The sequence below is a fragment of the Sander lucioperca genome, chromosome 4 (assembly GCF_008315115.2).
Source record: "Sander lucioperca isolate FBNREF2018 chromosome 4, SLUC_FBN_1.2, whole genome shotgun sequence".
NCBI lineage: Eukaryota > Metazoa > Chordata > Actinopteri > Perciformes > Percidae > Sander > Sander lucioperca.
Genome location: NC_050176.1, coordinates 927,476 through 946,426, shown reverse-complemented (window position 1 = coordinate 946,426; position 18,951 = coordinate 927,476). Strand labels below are relative to the sequence as shown.

At 41.4% G+C, this 18,951-nt stretch overlaps 1 protein-coding gene across 1 annotated transcript; it reads left to right on the top strand.

Annotated features, from left to right (window-relative positions):
• The first annotated feature begins 1,246 nt into the window (after positions 1 to 1,246).
• pi4k2b (phosphatidylinositol 4-kinase type 2 beta) lies at positions 1,247 to 17,865 on the top strand. The gene is made up of 11 exons (XM_031293592.2): positions 1,247 to 1,807; positions 7,381 to 7,532; positions 8,078 to 8,158; positions 8,324 to 8,443; positions 10,136 to 10,267; positions 11,019 to 11,172; positions 12,997 to 13,055; positions 13,558 to 13,660; positions 14,920 to 15,053; positions 15,195 to 15,254; positions 16,526 to 17,865. The coding sequence occupies exons 1-11, from the start codon at positions 1,453 to 1,455 to the stop codon at positions 16,697 to 16,699; spliced, it is 1,524 nt and encodes a 507-aa protein (XP_031149452.1). The 5' UTR covers positions 1,247 to 1,452; the 3' UTR covers positions 16,700 to 17,865.
• Positions 17,866 to 18,951: the final 1,086 nt, after the last annotated feature.

Genomic DNA, 18,951 nt, shown 5'->3' with positions numbered 1-18,951 from the left:
CCCTAACCCCCTACCTTGATAGATCACATGACGGCTGTGATACCAGCTGGCTGACTGCTCATTTGCATGTGGTTCAGCTACATTCTCTTATTAGGTAGAGGGGGTGGTGGTGGAGGGGCGGAGTTATAGGTGAAGAGGGGCTGAGGGTTAGGAAGAGCGAAGTGCTGTGGAGAGCGCTGGGTAATTGAGGGCCACTGTGAGAATTGAAAGCATAAAAAGAGAGACTATGGATTTATAGGGCAGAGACAGGAAGGGAGAGGGAGAAGTAAAATAGAGAAATAGAAAATGAGTGTATTAAGCCTGGCAAAGTTAAAGCAGGGGTTCTTCAACCTGCAGTAATCTACCATGGCTCCAAAGAGCAGAATTGGTAGAATTTATCATATCTTTATATGATGGCTGCACCAGGAAAGGACCATTTGTGGTCCCAAACTTAAGTTCAGAGACAGTCTGTGTGTAGGGAAGGAATCAATGATGACAATTGATGAGGAACTGATATTAAGGAGCACCATTTTTGTTTACATCCAAGATAAAAAAAAAAAAGAATGGAATGAAGTAGTAGGCTATGTTTCTAAGGAAAGTCACTTTGCGTGGGACTCAACACTTGCACTGTAATCTTCATTTGTGTATCACTGTCGACATCTAGTGGCTATGAAAGACAGTGAGGAGGGCATCACAACATATCAAAATACCAGTGCTGTTTGTGTAACAGAGCATTTTTTAATCAAGTTTCAAAAAAGTCTGCCCACTACCTTTAAAAAAAAAAAAATCTGTGTTAAGTTTTTAGGAAGCTTTTCATAATGAATGAAAAAGTATTGGAGCTGCTTTGCATTTTGTGATTAGCTAAGGTGATGTTTTATAAATGGTGCTTGTTCATTGTTTGCAGTGAGGCTTCCCTTGGAAATATGCGACTGAAGAGCGGAGGGAAGACAGCCAAAGCTGTTTCAAAGCAGGCCAACAGGTGAACCAAATTTAACTAGCCAGCAACTGGTTTTTACCTCTTTAGGCTAGGCTACATGATTAGCAGTAGCCTGTATGCCATTTGTTGAGATTGAAAGCATAGCCTATGTTTTAAAGCTAATATTTGGTTTAGGCTTTACCCTGCATTAGCTATAGTCTAACCATGTGAAGTTGGCATGTGTGTCAATCTACTAAGACTGTCAAGAGCAAATTTAACCTAGAAAGCGGGAGTTCGGACTTCACAAGGAGTACTTGAAGGCAACTTCAGCTGACTGTGTTATTGTGGTGCGCATGCGCAGTGAGCCAACTAGGAAGCAGAACAGACTAGTTTGAGTTGACGGCTTATGTGGACATGAGCGAAAGCAGCTGCTTTTGAATCATTCATCTGGGGTTTATAAACTCGTGGAAAGAGGGGAGTCTCTTTAAAATGGAAGGCTGACAGCTTAAAGGAAAGTCAGTGTATTTATGTATACATTTATTAAAAACTGAGCAACAATGATGTCAGAATGCGACCCGCCGCCGGAGACGGAGACCAGCGAGCCCGTGCTGGACACCGAAGCAACGGCGGTAACGTTACCTGTTTCAGAGTGTAACTTTTACTCCTCAGACCCTGTAAAGGTATTATTTGATAGGAATGGGATAGGGTTGGGACTTGCGGCGAACCCTGGAGTCGCTGTTCGTATTTCGGACTCTTGTGAAAGCGTCTTAACCGAGCTGGAGACAGACGGCTCCAGCGAAGAGGCGCTGTTGTTACCGTGTTTAGCAGGAAGCTCGTCGTCTCCGCGGGGTGTACGAGAGAAGCGGAACAGACACAGCTCGTCGTCGGATAAAGACACCTTGGCCTCCCCAGGTAAATGTTAGGGAGCAATGCTTTCGACATCTGATGAAAGGAAGTACATACGTTGACACTTAAGTAAGGGAACTCATGCTCAACGAGGGTATGTCCTGAGGAACATGTGTTGTTTTTTTTTGCATATGGTTTAGTGCTGAATATCAGGCTGATTAAATTAACAAATAACAGTGAATGCAACGTGGTCAAAACGCTATGATGTCATGCAAGCCCTGTGAGGAGTGTTAACCATTTCACTGTGGCTCTCCACTGGGAGCTCCTGAAGGGCCCCTGTAGAGTCTTGGGCCTGATTTTGGTTAACTGAAATGTTGAATATTGATAGGATATTGGCTAACTTGTTGCCCCGACACTGTTTCTTAGCAAACACACATAACTCTGAATGTTATGCCTAAGAAAACTATCCACACACTCATGTTACATTGAAGGCATTAGGCTTGTGTTTGCATGGAGATGGAGTCTGTACCCAGTCTGTCTACTCTGTGTGTTTTCCAGTCAGCTGATGCAATATCTGCATGTTATCATCCCTGTGGATGATATGAGCTGGCACTCTCACCTCATGACCTAAACACTACATGGAAGTCCAGCCACGAGTACAGTTATGAGTAGGGTTGGGCGATAATTCAATATATTTATTTATCGTCTTTCAATAAAATCATATCGTGACACAAAATAACCTTATCGAAATTTATAACAAGCACATATTAACTCAAATTTCTCAAAAAATCTGATGGGAATTATTTTGAAGGAATATCATTTGAAGACTGGTTTTGGTTTTACATCACATTATCACTCATAGGATTAATAAACTGGACTCCCAACTGACAACCTTCAAGTCACACATAAATACCCCAGTGTAGTTAAATCAAACTAAATCTGATTACTCAGTACAGTATATGTGTGCATGCATACATATATAAACATAGTCAGAGTATAGCTGGAAAATATGTTTTTTTTTCTCTATAATTTCACTAGAAACTGTTATGCTCAGTAATATACAAACATGGGCTTTGCCATGTGGTTATTTCATATAGACTAGACTAAATGACCAGAAAACATGCTAGATCGTGATATAGGCCTATATCGGCCTATAACTTTAAAGAGATGTGAAATGACTAGGGCTGGGAAATGTATCGATATTATATTGATATCGTGATATGAGACTAGATATCGTCTTAGATTTTGGATATCCTAATATCCTGATATGACATAAGTGTTGTCTTTTACTGGTTTTAAAGGCTGCATTACAGTAGAGTGATGTGCTTTTCTGAACTTACCAGACTGTTCTAGCTGTACTATTATTTGCCTTTTCCCACTTAGACATTATGTCCACATTACTGGTGATTATTTATCTAAAATCTAAGTGTGAAGATATTTTGTTAAAGCACCAATTGTCAACCCTAGAATATCGCCGCAATATCGATATCGAAGTATTTGGTCAAGCATATTGTGATATCTGATTTTCTCCATATTGCCCAGCCCTAGAAATGACCTATATCAGGATTCAATTCAATTTTATTTATAGTATAAAATCATAACAAGAATTATCTCAGGACACTTTACAGATAGAGTAGGTCTAGACCGCACTCTGTAATTTACATAGACCCAACAATTCCAGTGATTCTACCAAGAGCATGCATAAGTGTGTAAATGCGACAGTGGCAAGGGAAAAACTAATTTTAGGGAGAAACCTCGGACAGACCCAGGCTCTTGGTAGGCGGTGTCTTACGGTGCCGGTTGGGGGTGTGATGGACAATGGCAATAATAGTCACAATAAAGATAATGACTAGAAATAGTAGTTGTAGTGGTTCATGGTGTGGATAAGCCCAAGTTAACAGTAATTGTAAAATGTCTTCACTTTAAACACTCTTAAACCACACACTCATAATAGTTTAGTGTTTTGAAAAAATGTTACTGTGTTAATGCCAGTTTGGATCAAGCAGGTGTTTAGGTTTCTGTACAGATGATTTCTCATGTAGGAGGCTAAGAGAATATTTTTTGCCTGTGTATTGTTGTGTTACGTATCTGGTCAGTCTTACATATTCACAGCACTAGATTTTTTTTGGACTATAAAAAGAAAAAGGTGATCTAGTCACCATGGAAGCGGCACATATTCTGACTGAACTACTAATTGGACATCACTCCCCCTCATACCACCCACCTTTTTTCCCCTGCAACTCAATATTGGAGAATTTGTTTCCTTTTATATTCATTTCTGTTGGTCTCTCTCTCTCTCTCTGAGATCTATTGTTCGACCATGTTCTATCTGGGCCAGAAATCTAGGCCACAGGTAGACACGCTGAGCCTGAAATTGCAGGTGTTAGTCTCCTATTTCCTCTAGCCTTTTAGAATAATAGTGTTCAGGTCTACAATTCCACCAGTTTTTATTCAGTGCATTACAAATTAGAAGTCACACATAGTCCTCAGAGCTGTTGTACTGTGTCACTTTGTAATCATATAAAATTCTGGCAGGGCATTTCTATCATGGATATCTCATGGAACATGGCCATAAACCATCCAGTCCTTCCAGCTAAAATTTACATTTATTTAATCTGCCAAACTACATGTCCTACTGTCTTCCTTTACCTGAGTCCATTGGTCTATGAGTACTATTAGCAGTGTGCAGGAAGCAGTGTGAAATTATCTTATTTTAAAGTTACGCAAAATGTTTAATTTAATCTGGATTGAAACATTTGCATACATTTGACATATTCAATTATGTAGCTGTCTAAGCACAGGACAAAGACTTCAACATGTAATATGTAAAGCGCTAATGAATCAAGAATACATGCTTGCAGTGGCTAAGATATAAATGTGTGTGTAAAGCTCAGTGGGACCACACATCTTAGCAGTGACCCTTTTTCAGAGTGCAGTGTTGCGACTTCTCACACCGTTTGTGTGCACTGCAGGTCAGCAGGTCTCTAGAGCTTTGAGTGAGCTGTGAAAAAGCACATCTGGGCCCATTAACTGACCGAGGGCTCTGAGAGACAGACATTAAATATGCATGAGGCCTTTGTGCAAGCAAACCCACAGACAGACAGACATGCATGCATGTGTATTAACTTTCACTCCAGCTTTCTGTGGGGCGAGAATAATGGAAGGCGAGCGAGACATTTCTGCCTCTTGCTGTCACACTGCAAAATGACATTATCATAGACTTTCATCAACAGTACAATCCAGTGAAAGCATACATCCATCATCAGGTAAGACAGCTGAATAAACAGAAGAAATTAAATGAAGATAAAATATTGTGTCCGCTCTGTCTCACACGCAGATATATTGTGTTATAAATCAGAGGCACCCCGCAGTACATTATCACAATCTGTCTTTAGGTCTGTGTTGACACCATTTTATTTCCATATTAAAGTCAAGATGAAGCTGTTTTTAAATAATCAGTTTCCCTGCAGACCACCAAAATAAACATGGTCACACTTTTTGGCAGGGTGGCAAATTAGGACTTTCTTATTGTACATCAACCAGAAGACCTTACAACCTCAGGCGGTTGCTGTGGACTGCATTGTGGCCTAACTCAGGCAGATGAACCGTCTCATACTAGGTAATCAGGCAAAGATGGCATGGCACACACAAACAATCCGAGGACCACATGTTGCACGTCTTCTTAATATTAAGCATTTTCCAGTTGGACCACTAGGATGCAAAATAATTACATACACGTACAACGTGTGTGAGTCGATCAAGTTTGGAATCTCTACTCCATGTAAACTGTGTATAAATATATAAACTATATATGTTTTACTTTTAATGGAAATTGGTTTCAACAGGAGGGCTGACAGTCAAGTATTGAGGCAATTCGCTGTGTGATCTGACCTGCTTGGGAAGTTTGCCCAAGTTAGACTTAACATCATCTAGTGCTCTACTTTCAAGGCATGCTTCTAATGATTACACAGTATTTTAGGCTAAACAAGTGCCAAATGGAGCACAAAACACAAGCACAGCCTCGCCTAAAACATTTTGGTAGCCTCTACAATTACTTTGAGGTGCACCTCATGCACCGACTTTGAAAACATAAAAAATGCAGTAGTATGTGGCTTTTAGAGAGCAATGTCAGTGATAATACTGATGCTGGTGGTTTTCAGGTAGATAGAAATAAAGGCACAAATCACCCAACATGGGAACAAAAACACTGGGTGGAAGTAAGTAAAAGTAAATTAGAAACTAAACAGACTATGATAATTTTAATGTATTTTGTTAGGAAAACACTGACAAGTATCTACTTTTTAAATAATCCAGGTCCCTGATGTCATTTTTGCATATTCCCATCCTACTATTTTCCCCTTCCTTCTTTTTAATTTGCTTCTCTCTCAGCCCCCCCCCCCTCCCCGCAAGTGAATTAGCTTCAAAGCTATTTTTGTTTCTCCTTATCTCTCTGTGACAAATAGCATGTTAACTGTCCTCACGTCCCTTTGTCCCTTCATCCCCCTCATCCCCGTGTCTGTCCCTTCATCGCTCCCTGCGTCCCCACTGTGGCTTTAGTGTGACTCATACAGAGCATATGGAGCCTTTCTGTCAGCTGACAGTTCTGACGTGTTAGAGGAGACGGTAGAAGGTGTTGTGTCACATGGTTGGGCCTTCATCAAAGGAATAATTAGCACCGAATACCAATCAGACCGCATTCACATCCATGGAATTAAGTTAGACCTAGAATAGAAAATAGCCATTTTTCTGATGTGTGGCAGGCTCACCCATCAGCCCTGTTGCCTCACAGCAAGAAAAGTACAGGGTTTAAATCCACTGACCCACTGGAGCCTTTGTGTGTGCAGTTTGTGAGAGAGAGAGAGGCAAAGGGCCACAGGTCAGATTAGAGCCTTGGGCTGATGCAGTAAGGACTGAGCCTTGGTACATGGGGCGCACGCTCTACCAGGTGAGCTACCAGGGTGCACCAGAAATAGTGATTCTAATTTGCCCACAAGTGTGACTGTGTGTGTGAGATAGACTAGCCACCTGTCCAGGTTGTACCCCAGCTCTCTCCCAGTGAGTGAGTGCTGGGAACAGTTGCAGCTTCCCATGACCCTGAACAGGATAAGCGGTTTAGAGAATGGACGGATGGATTGCCTCTCACATACAAACCGTGTGCATGAGTGGAGAGGGTAGTTAGAGGAGAAGCAGTAGATGGAAAAGATTGACCTGTAGATAAACTTACAAGCATATAGAAATATAATTTTTGGATGAAATTATTGTTTTCAGTAGATTTTTTTTTATAGAGCAATATCTTTTTACTTTGTAATAGGGTTTGCAAAGATGACCTATACGTGTTTTTCAATATTATTCATCATTCATGCACAGCTTAAAAAGACAGTCTTTCATGGCAATTGGCTCCTTTTTTCATATGCTATGACACAGGTTGCCATGGATATTTCCTGATGATGCTTTGAGGTTCACAAAATGTCACTGCCAACGTTTTGTCACTGCATGACATTAATTTAACGCCATGTTTTGGAAGTGGCATGAATGGTGATGCAGTATCATAAGAAAAGCCGTTGCTGTTTTACTGTAGCACCGTCTGATCGCCCACAACGAAAATATGAATATCAATCTGAACTTTTGTCCCGCTCTAGGTACCAACAGTGGAGACTTCAACCATTTCCCTGACGATCCCGAGTTTGCAGATATTATCAAAAGGGCGGAACAAGCTATCGAGAACTGCGTCTTTCCAGAGAGGATTTCCCAGGGTTCCAGTGGGAGCTACTTTGTCAAAGACCCAAAAGGGGTGAGGAGCAGATAGAGGATTGTACATTAGGCTTTTTTTAATAGGAGTTTTAAGAGATTTAAGAAAGCATTATATAGTCACTTTCCCCACTCAGATTTACCCAGCTAGTGTAGGAATTCTAGCTGGTGATTAAATGTGCTAGCGTTGTGACATTTAGCTTACTGTAAGCTCCCTTTAAGGTGGTTCTACACTGCTCTAGACCTGAGCTGAGCTGCTGAACGGTGTGAACAGGAGGTGGACTCCAGCAGTATGCGCGGTTAGCATAACATTAACAAGTAATGCACGCAACAGGAAAAAAGATATTGATCTCTAACATGTTAGCAGCTTCTCTGTCACTTCACATTTGTTGCTTATAACTTTGCATGTCGTGCCTGTGGTTCTTTAGTCTTGTTCTTTTAAAGGTGCCATAACATGAAAAACGGCTAGTTCTGTCGCTGTTATGTCCCTGTCTGTGCTGTATTCTCCCATTTTCTGCCATGTGCCAAATGTATAGCAAAAGGCATTTGTGATATAACGCTCTTTTTCATTGTCTTTTCCCTCTACAGAAAGTCATTGGTGTTTTCAAACCAAAGTCAGAGGAACCTTACGGTCACCTCAACCCCAAATGGACCAAATATTTTCACAAGGTACATTGTTTACACACACATAACAGATGCCACACAATCTGAGGGAGTATTAGCAGACAACCAGTTTTCTTTTTTAAAGGTTTCTCAAAGTTTCCTGGTTGACCCCTCTCTCTCTCTCTCTCTCTCTCTCTCTCTCTCTCTCTGTCTTTTTCCCTCTCTCACTAGCTGTGCTGTCCGTGCTGTTTCGGCCGAGGCTGCTTGTTGCCTAACCAGGGTTACCTCTCCGAGGCTGCTGCCTCACTGGTTGATACCAAGCTCGGCCTGGGAGTGGTGCCGAAAACCAAGGTGGGGGCTCTGAGAGCATGCATTTTATTGCATTTAAAGTGCTCATATTATGCTCATTTTCAGGTTCATAATTATATTTAGAGGTTGTACCAGAATAGCTTTATGTGGTTTAATTTTCAAAAAACACCATATTTTTGTTGTACTGCACATTGCTGCAGCTCCTCTTTTCACCCTGTGTGTTGAGCTCTCTGTTTTAGCTACAGAGTGAGGCATCTCACTTCTGTTCAATCTTTGTTGGGAATCGCACATGCTCAGTACATAGGTAAGGACTACTAGCCAGTCAGAAGCAGAGTATGAGGGCTTGCCCTGACAGTACCTAGGTAAGGACTACTAGCCAGTCAGAAGCAGAGTATTGGCGTTTTTCCATTACATGGTACCTGCTCGACTCGCCTCGACTCGACACGCTGTGCGTCCGTTTTCCGTTGCAGATTTTAGTACCGCCTCAGCTGGTCGTCTTGCCGGCTCGACGCACACACCAGCGCACAAGTATAAACATCAGGCCACTTGAGCTTGTTTTACAGTTCTGTGGAGGCTCCACGCAGAGCTTTCGCCGTAGCCTATGTAATATGTGGCCTGATGTATACATTTGTCAGCTGGTGTGTGCGTCGAGCCAGCATGTGTGTATGTACGTAGGATACGGTGAAAGCTCTGCCTGGACTGGAGCCTCCGCAGAACTGAAACAAGCGGCGCCACAGTGAACTGCCGTGACCTAACACAACACACACAGAACGTCGAAGGTGTGTTGTTGTTGCCAGAAGACACATTCTGTTTCAGAAGAAGCTGGAGGCAGCAAAAAAAAAAACACAGCTGGCTAAACTGTTTAAAAATAGCGGGTTTGTTCAGGACACCCCCGTCTGTCGCTTTCACGTCACCTTTTCGGCTCGCCTCAGCTCGCTTGGAACCTCGACTGAGGAGGTACTAAAAAAAGTACCTGTTAGCAGGTACCAGGTACTTTTTTTCGTAATGGAAAACCAAAAAAGGCGAGTAGAGTCGAGGCGAGTCGAGCAGGTACCATGTAATGGAAAAGCGCCATATGAGGGCGTGCCCTGACAGTACCTAGGTAAGGACTTGGTGTCATCACAGTTTGACTAGTCTGGCTATCACCAGACCGAGCTCAATCTTTTAAGATTGAACATTACAGTCTGCTAGGTATTTTCTCTGCACAAGAGGTCGGTCAGATCAATGGGGACAGTTCAAAGGACTCTGTACACATTTGGATAGTCCTTCAACCAATCAGACGACGATCCGGGTGACGCGACAGCGGCATCGACGGGTTGCTGCCATGGAGTGCGGCACTTCGGTGGCCGGCTTTTTGAATGTAAACAAAAAGCTGCTTGGTCGCTTCTCTATCGTCATCGTGTTAAACCCGCCAATAGCGCGCCAGGTGGATGAGCCAGTTTGTGATTGGTTCCCGCAAATTTGTAACGGAAGCAGGATAATGTACAGATAAACCTACAGGTTTCCAGCCTGAGCTGCAGGGCGAAATCAAATCGCCGGCAGATCGGGCTGGGTTTACCCAGTCTACAGTTTGACTGAAATCCGACTAAATTCTGAACTCCTGTGAATATATTGAAACAGAATATTCAGTGTATGTAGATGTGATACTTCTTCTAGCTGTGAGAGAAACTATCCAGCAGTGGTCACAAGGTACAACTAAACCAGTGGTAACGGAGTGCCTTCCTTTTTTATCAGGTGGTGTATCTGGCCAGTGACACATTCCACTACAGCGCCATCGACAGAGCCAAATCCAGGGGGAAGAAGTACGCCTTAGAGAAAGTCCCCAAGGTGGGACGACGCTTCCACAGAGTGGGCCTGCCACCTAAGGTAACAGAAAGTGGTAGCCCTTCGTGGTCTAATGTCACCAACATTAAGCTGTTTTTGTATGAGCAATCAACGAGAAACATAGGCTGGAAACCCTTCTCTTGTTCATTGTTCTCATTCCTGTGTGGTATACGCTTTCAGACTTTTTTCTTTGTTGTTTGAGAAGGCCTATACAAATGGTGTAATTAGAACAAATACTAATGTATACTAAAAACATTTTTATTGCTAACATTCCTCCCCCCAACATGTTAAAACAGTTTTTTTTAAATGTCACATGTTTTTGTTTTACATATACATGGTCTGCTGTCTTATCATTATGAAATGAGAGCGCTGTGTTCTCAGTGAGCAGAGGGCTCAGAATAGCTGCCTGGCAGAGGACAGTAAAAGGAATCGTGTCACACTCTCTGAAAAAACAGGTTTAAAAAAAAAGAAAAAAAAAAAAGAAAGAAAATAAGGTAGGAAGAGGAAGCATAAATGCCATCTCTGAAAGATGCTGAAAAAAGAACATATTGGCTGTCATGAAAAAGGTGGCTGGAAGAATGTGTTCAGGAAGTCGTATGAGGAAGTTAGCTTCATGTTTTCAACTGTCACGCACTGCTGACATTTTAGCCTGTTGACATCACACAATTTCACGTTACATCATTGCACCCCACCACATCATTACCATATAAACAGGCTGCCTGCATTTTCAGAACACGCTGTTTTTTTTTGTTTTTTTTTATGTATATGTGATGAGGTGTGTCTTTGTTTCCAGGTGGGCTCATTTCAGCTGTTTGTGGAGGGTTACCGTGAAGCGGACTACTGGCTGCGGCGCTTTGAGGCAGAACCTCTGCCAGAGAACATCAGGAAGCAGCTGCACTCACAGTTTGAGCGGCTGGTAGTGTTGGACTACATTATCCGAAACACAGGTGAGGGGGGTCTGTGTTGACATGTATTAAACACACTGTGTACCAAACTTAAACACAGCATTGCAGTTAGGGATGTTAATGATTAACCGTTAACTGAAAATAAGAACTTGGACCGATTAATACTATCAGTTGAACAACAAAACAATAATTTTTAACCCTTGCGTTGTCTTCCCGTCCACCATGCACGTTGTTCTGGGTCAAAATTTAAAAACGTTTATTTTTCTGTTGCTTTTTTCCAAGTTTTTTTTTGTCACTTATTCTTTTTAGTTTGCTGATTTTTTTTTTTTTATTTTTTTTCTGCGCTAGTTTTTTGACCCTTTTGTTTGTTTTTTTTTCACTTTTTGAACCTTTTTTATGACATTTTTGTAATTTTTTTTTTCAACGTTCTTTTATAAATTTTTTTTCTTCAAATACTATAAAATTAAATAAAACACCCAAATTCAATAATAGTAGTGAGCAGATCATTTATTTTACTTGTGAAGAGCGTTGCATGGAACCATCCACATTATTTTTTTGGACAATTTGGTTAAAGTAAAACCCAAATTTCTGATGTAGAAACTTTTTGAAAATTGGTCAAATTTGACCTGAAGACAATAGGAGGGTTAAAACAAAAATAAAAAAACGTTATTTAAAAAAAAAGTTTGCATGATAAAAGAAAAAATAGGCTTTACAATCTATTTCTAAACTGCTAGTTAACTTGTTAGTGCAAACTTTGCACTAGCATGTTGTGTTTTAGCAAGATAGACTACAGACTCTGTACTACATTTAACACTGACTTATTAAACACTAAATATTAAATTTAAATAATAATATATAATTAATAAATAACCAGCTTTTCAAAGTAACAGTTGCAATGTGCAATTTTAAGCTCAGTAAACTATTTAAAAAACGTGTGCTATAACAGTGTTACTGGCATTGCTCCCATTATCCTCCGTGACACGCTCTCTTCCACTTCGCCTGACAACTCTTCTCCAAAACAGCTCTGAGATAACAGTGGAAATTTATCCCTTTTAAATGTGAATAAACTACAGTTACACTCACCGACAGCAAATGCTCTTTCCGTTGTGATTGGTGGTATCTTGACAACTCGCCGTTACCTTGTTTCATACAGACTGTGTTGATGCGACTTCTACATTACAGCCACTCAAACAGGACGGAGTCGACTTAGTTAAGGCGGCAGGCGCGTATTGTTAAGGCGGCCGCCTTAACTGCAAAGTGCTGCGGGAAACCCTGGTTAACTGCTCCTCAGATCTCTGCAGGGTAAATCCAGACAGCTAGCTAGACTATCTGTCCAATCTGAGTTTTCGGTTGCACGACTAAAACAACTTTTCCACCCCGAGGCTATTTTGCAGACGCACCGTGGCTCCGTCTGGCCCTAGCGCCGCCCAAGACAATTGTGATTGGGTTAAAGAAAGGCCAACAAACCAGAGCTTGTTTGGTTCCATCCCTGAATGCTGTGTGGTCTCGCCAGACCCTCCTCCGCAGCGCTGTGGAGGAAGGTCTGCCAATGCAATCGGTTAACGAGGGTCGGCTATCGGTCGACAAAAAACCTCTAAATAAGCATCCGTGATAACAGTCCATCACTCCAACTGCCATTCGTCCTGTTTTACTAGAGTGAGTTTTTCTTTTGCACTTTAGCCATTTACAGCCATTGCACTACATTGCTGCGTGTTGACATTGTCAGCCTATTTGAAAGTTCACTAGTGTGTTACATTGAATTTGCACTCGTCTTTATGGCTAATCATTTATAAAAGCTAGCTGTCTGGCTGTGGTCCTTCCCCACCTACATACTTATTTCCATTTCCTCTTTGTCTTCGTCCTCAGATCGAGGGAATGACAACTGGTTGATCAAGTATGAGAAGCCAGGAGGAGAGGGACAAAAGGTGAGGTTAAATTCACACATACTTAGGGTGTGTTCAGACTGTTTAAAGAGCAAATTATCACCTTGCCTCATGCAATTGAACTGCTGGAATGCTGATACATTGTCATTGTGGGACACATCCCATGTTAAACACACACACACACACACACACACACACACACAAACGCTTAAACACACACACTTTTGTACTTGATGCTCTGTCACTTATTCATATGCAGGACACATTGGGGCCCACATTGACAGACAATAGCTTGGATATTGCAGGTCTGGAACAAACCAGTGCCCCAAAGACTTTGTTGGTTACAGATCCCAGAACACTGTCTGCCTCCCCGTCATCAATCATTATTTGCCATGTGTTGATAAATGAGCAAAAGGTTGTCATCTAGCTGTCCAATTAATCAGGCCTTTGGACAGTGATCAATGACTCGTCTGGTCATCGATCATGAATCACTCTGTCAGTTGTTGGTGATGACTTCTTTGATCCTCTTTTCCTCTCACTGTAGGATGCAGAGTGGCCAGAGAATAGTTCCGAGTCCTGCATTAAGATTGCAGCAATCGACAACGGCCTGGCCTTCCCCTTTAAACACCCGGACGAATGGAGAGCCTGTATGTTGGTCTCTTTCCTCCCTCACCTCTCTTTATACATGTATACGGTCTCTTATGGGGCCATTATTGTAGCAGAACTATTTGCAAACGTGTGTGGTGAATTGTGTCAATCCGTGTATGCGTAATCAGATTTGTAAATGTGTAGACAAAGCTGTAAATGCATATATTGATCTGTGAACGTGTAGACAAATCTGTAAATGCGTACATGGAGGCACTACTGAGGCGCAATGTGGACAGAGCGGTACAGACAAATCTCCACACACGTCACACGCATCGGCAGATCTCTGCCACAGCAGAAGTGTAGCAACAATCAAAAAGACAGCCAATTAAAGGTGCAGTAGGTAAGACTTTAAGACCAAAACTAACTTTCTGTTGTATTTGCTGAAACTGACCCTATGTTCCAGTAGAACTACATGAAGCAGGTAATTTAAAAAAAAAAAAAATCCAGCTCCTCTGGCTCCACCTACAGCCTGTTGTGCGATTTGCAAAAATCCACCGCTCCCTGTTCAGATGCACCAATAAGGGCCAGGGGGGTGACTAACTGCGTGTCAATCACTGCTCATGCACACACATTCATTCTCTCTTGTGGGGGGAAGGGCTTAGGAGACCATTTTGGGCTTTAGCGGAAAGGGGGGAGGGACTGAGAAGTTGTTGATGTTCCCATCTTTTGGCTAAGTTCTGGATCTTCACAATCCTACCTACAGCACCTTTTTAAGAGGTCTGCCTGAGTAGTAACTGATGACTTGTCTGTCTGTATTTCCAGCTCTTGGAGCAAAATGATTTTCAGCCATTACGCATTGACAAATTACACATTTGTCTACACATTTACTGGTTCACATTCACATGGATAGCTAGGCATTTTCCAAAGGTTAAGAAAAGAAACGCATTATGTTTTTTGTACGGTTTAAAGAAACCTTACCTTTGGACCATGTCTTTGTGCTAAGCCAACCAGCTGCCGGCTGTAGCTTCATATTTACCCTACAAACATGAGTGATTTCAATCTTCCTATCTGAGCTCTCAACAGAAAGTGAACTAGCTTATTTTTTCTAACTATTCTTTTAATTGTCTGTCCCTCAAATAGCCAACTACTTATTTATTTTGATTCGCTTATTCTTGCCATGATGAGTCTCAGACGGTTAACAATAAATAAAAGCAACAGTAAAAACACACTATGAAACGGTAAAGACGCAACATAATATAACAAGACAGTGTGGCCTCTACAAATTGTGACAAAGTGGACCGTTGCCTCCTCCCATCAGACCCATTCCACTGGGCATGGCTCCCCCAGGCTAAGGTGGCCTTCTCCCAGGAGACCAGAGACCTGGTGCTGTCCCGCCTCTCTGACATGAACTTTGTCCAGGACCTCTGTGAGGACCTCTATGAAATGTTCAAGGTACGAGCCACCTCCATAACTTTCCTCTTCTCTCCCCCTTTTCTCTGTTTAGACAGATTACAATTAAGAGAACAGCTGTCTGTCGGCAGTGTAACATGAGACAGGGCACCTGCTAACAGGAGTTATTGTTTTTCTCTTCAGACGGATAAAGGCTTTGACAAAACCATGTTTGAGAGGCAGATGTCTGTTATGAGGGGACAGGTGAGTTTTCTTTCTTTTAAAGAAAGTATTTTGGACTGCTGTTGCTGTCAGCCTCTTTGTCTTTTGTCTTTCTCCTTTGTGTCCTATATTTTGTTTTTCCTTTTTTTTATATCCTACCATGCTCTCCTTTCTCTCTCCCGTGCCCTACTTTCAGTCACTTTCGTTGTTTGCTCTGTGACTTAATCACCATCCGTCTTGACCTAATTTCTCACACCCTCCACCCCTGTCTACCGCCCCGCCTCACCTTTTCACGTCTTTCATTTCTACTCCTCATCTCAACCGTTTACCTTTTTTGGATTAATGACCACTGAGTGTGTCCTAGCCATAACAGTCTATGGTCATCATAGCATAAAGATTACGTTGGTCAAAGGAAGACAAAGCAGACAGTTATTTCCATGAAGCAAGTCTCTTTTTTTTATGTAGTTATCATAATTGACTATACCCAGTGTTGTTGTGTTCTATTTCCAGTAGTATCTCAATATATTGACTTAATATATAAAAATATTGACTTGGTATCTCAATATATTGACTTAATATCTCAAAATATTGACTACATATCTCAATATATTGACTAAGTAACACAGAATATTGACTTTGAATCTCAAAGCAATGCGAAACTTTAAAATATTGACTGAGAATCTCAATATATTGACTGAGTATCTCAATATATTGACTTAGTAACTCAGAATATTGAATAAGAGCTCGCGCGGTTATTCGATTCGACAGAAAATGACTCATTTTGATTTAGTAATCGTTGACGGCATTTTTCAACAGATTAGATTAGCCTAATCCATGTTGCTTCAGATTTCATAGGTGCTTAACCTCTCTAACACACATGCGCACACACACACATACACACTTACGTTTGTTTCACTATCTTTGTGGGCACCCGTCATTGACATAATGCATTCCCTAGCCCCTTACCCTAACCTTAACCATCACAACTAAATGCCTAACCTTAACCCTTACCCTCACCCTAACTATAACCAAATTCTAACCCTAATCCTAAAACCAAGTCTTAACCCTCAAGCAGCCCTTTAACCTTGTGGGGTCCAGCATTTTGGTCCCCACAAGGCTGTGCAGACCCCACAAGTATACTGTATACCCCGGTTTTTGGACCCCACGAATATAGTAAAACAAACACACACACACACACACACACACACACACACACACACACACACACACAAACACACACACTCTCTCTCTCTTAAATGCAACCAAAAAAATGGTTTGTGTACGTCCTACATCATGAACCCTGTCTACACCAGGTGTTGAACCTGACCCAGGCGCTGAAGGACGGGAGGAGCCCCATCCAGCTGGTGCAGATGCCTCGGGTGGTAGTGGAGCGCAGCCGCTCAGGCGGCCATGGACGCGTGGTCACGCTCGGCAACGCCTTCACACAAACCTTCCACTGCAAGCGGCCCTTTTTCTCCTCGTGGTAGTCAGAGATGGGGCGAGGAGGGCGAGCTGAGGAGAGACTTCTGCAACAGCTCTTTATGTTTTTGTCCTGAAGTCGAGGAAGTGAGGGAGAAGACGTGAATATCGCACTGGACACACACTGGCTCATATTTCTTTGGCGAGAGGGGAAATGGAGAGGAAGACACGGATGATAGAAAGTTGAGATGAAGAAACTTCAGTGCATTCCTCATGTTTATGAAGAGAACACAGAGAAGCATGGCAGCTGGAGAGATTGGCATACCATTGTCACCATACCATGGTGACTTGATTGGATAATCAAGAAGGCAGAAAGGATTTTTTTTTTTTTTTTACCCACCCAAAGTACCTACTGAAGTCTCTTACAAGGTCTCTTAGTGGGGTTAATGGCCAAAGAAAAGTACCTGCAGACCACGGAAGTAACAGATCTGTGGTCCACTATGTTTGGGAATTTAAAGCACTGGTTTCACAGATCTCTCCAGGAAGTGATTTTTAAAATCTGTGAGAGCGTTGGTCCTGGTCTGGGATTAAAGTCCCAAACCACTTGCTTTGCCTTGTAGGATTACTTGTTAAAATCTAGATGTGCACTTGCACTGCTGGAGGTGTTTGACTAGTTCTACAGAACCGGGTCAAACCACTTTTTATCCACTGTTTGTTTTCACAATCTGTTGAACAAACAGTGTCTTCAAACTCTCACTACTGCCAAAATCTGCTTGTGGGAGGAATATTTCAAAGCCTCAAGAAGAGAATATTGTTGAAACTTGAATATGAAATTGGGGTAGGAGGACTAGTAATAAACACATTGCTGGAATGTAATCTGTTTACGGTTTCTACACAGATTCTTGCTCCTAAACATTTCAATACGAGTGAATGCTGTCAAAAATAGTTTTTTTCTTCTTCTTCGTAACAATGAATGTATTTGTTGTTAGACATGTATTTAATTGCTGGCAAGCAGCTATCTCTTGAACCTCGTGGCATGGGCGGAAGGCTACCTCGTCCCTGCCATTTACAATACATTATATGAAGAGGAAAATCAGAGGACAATATTTCACACTTGCTCGATGCCGTTGTGTTTTTCTTATGTATGCATCTTGAAATTTTTATTCCATCTCGATGATTGTATGAGTAAAGTTGTATATTTAACAGATGAAAAATAAAAATTGGGAAATTTAAATCTTTGTTTTGGTCAGTTGTATATTACACAGTTTCACAGAAAAAGCGTGATTGTGTAAGGAATGAGATAAAGATAAAATGGTGCCAATCTACTTTTTGACTAACTGCTGAGGGAAACAAAATGGTACACGGTGTTCCAGCTGTGTACATTAACTGCCTTCAAACATTGTTGACAAAGGTGTGTTCAGCAGAGACCTGGGACTGACAGGACCATTACACTTGTAGACTTAATGATTAACTGATCTCCGAAACAGTAATACATCAAAACAAAGGGAGCTATTCATAACTGTTGTACGCAAATGCAGACTAACGTGAACACTATTTGAGTTATTTACTAAAGTAGTTTATGAGATTTGAATAAACAGTGTATATCCATAAAACTGAGAAAAGAGAAAACACGTGTACATTTTAAAGGTAAAACAATAGATATTAAATAAATAGAGTTATGATTAGTACTGTAAATAACATGGGTCTTTTGTGATTGTACTGTGGGGATTCAGTCATGTATCTTACCTAACTTACTATACATCTGCAACTACTGCTTGTTTACAGGATTGATTTACTAAAAAAATGTTTTTATATGCATCAAGTAATCATTTAGTCTATACAATGTAATTGTCACAGTCTATGTTCAGAGTCCAGTTTATTTTTTTTAAGATTATTTTTGGGCATTTTCAGCCTTTATTTATAGGACAGCTGAAGACGTGAAAGGGGGGGGAGAGAGGGAGAGAGGAATGACATGCAGCAAAGGGCTGCAGGCCAGAGTCGAACCCACGACCGCTGTGTTGAGGAGTAAACCTCTGTATATGGACGCGCGCTCTACCAGGTGAGCTACCCAGGCGCCATTGCTTCTTTTTTTTTTTTTTTTTTTTTTTTTATAATTGTCATAAAATCCATTGATATTCAACTTACAACAATATAAAACTTAATAAAGCAACAAATCCTCACATTTGAGACGCTTGAACTGAATAATATTCGGCAATTTGTCCAAATGAAAATTGATTATCGAAATTCGACAAATTGATGAATTGTGTAATAGTTTCAAGATTTGGGGGCAATAACTATATCATTTAGCATGGTTCATCAC

What these genes read in the sequence shown, in the direction of transcription:
- pi4k2b (XM_031293592.2), top strand. Translation starts at nt 1,453, where the DNA reads ATGATGTCAGAATGCGACCCGCCGCCGGAGACGGAGACCAGCGAGCCC. An exon ending in GGACCAAATATTTTCACAAG is followed by an intron (nt 8,159 to 8,323) that starts GTACATTGTTTA and finishes CTCTCTCACTAG; the next exon opens with CTGTGCTGTCCGTGCTGTTT. An exon ending in CAGGAGGAGAGGGACAAAAG is followed by an intron (nt 13,056 to 13,557) that starts GTGAGGTTAAAT and finishes CTCTCACTGTAG; the next exon opens with GATGCAGAGTGGCCAGAGAA.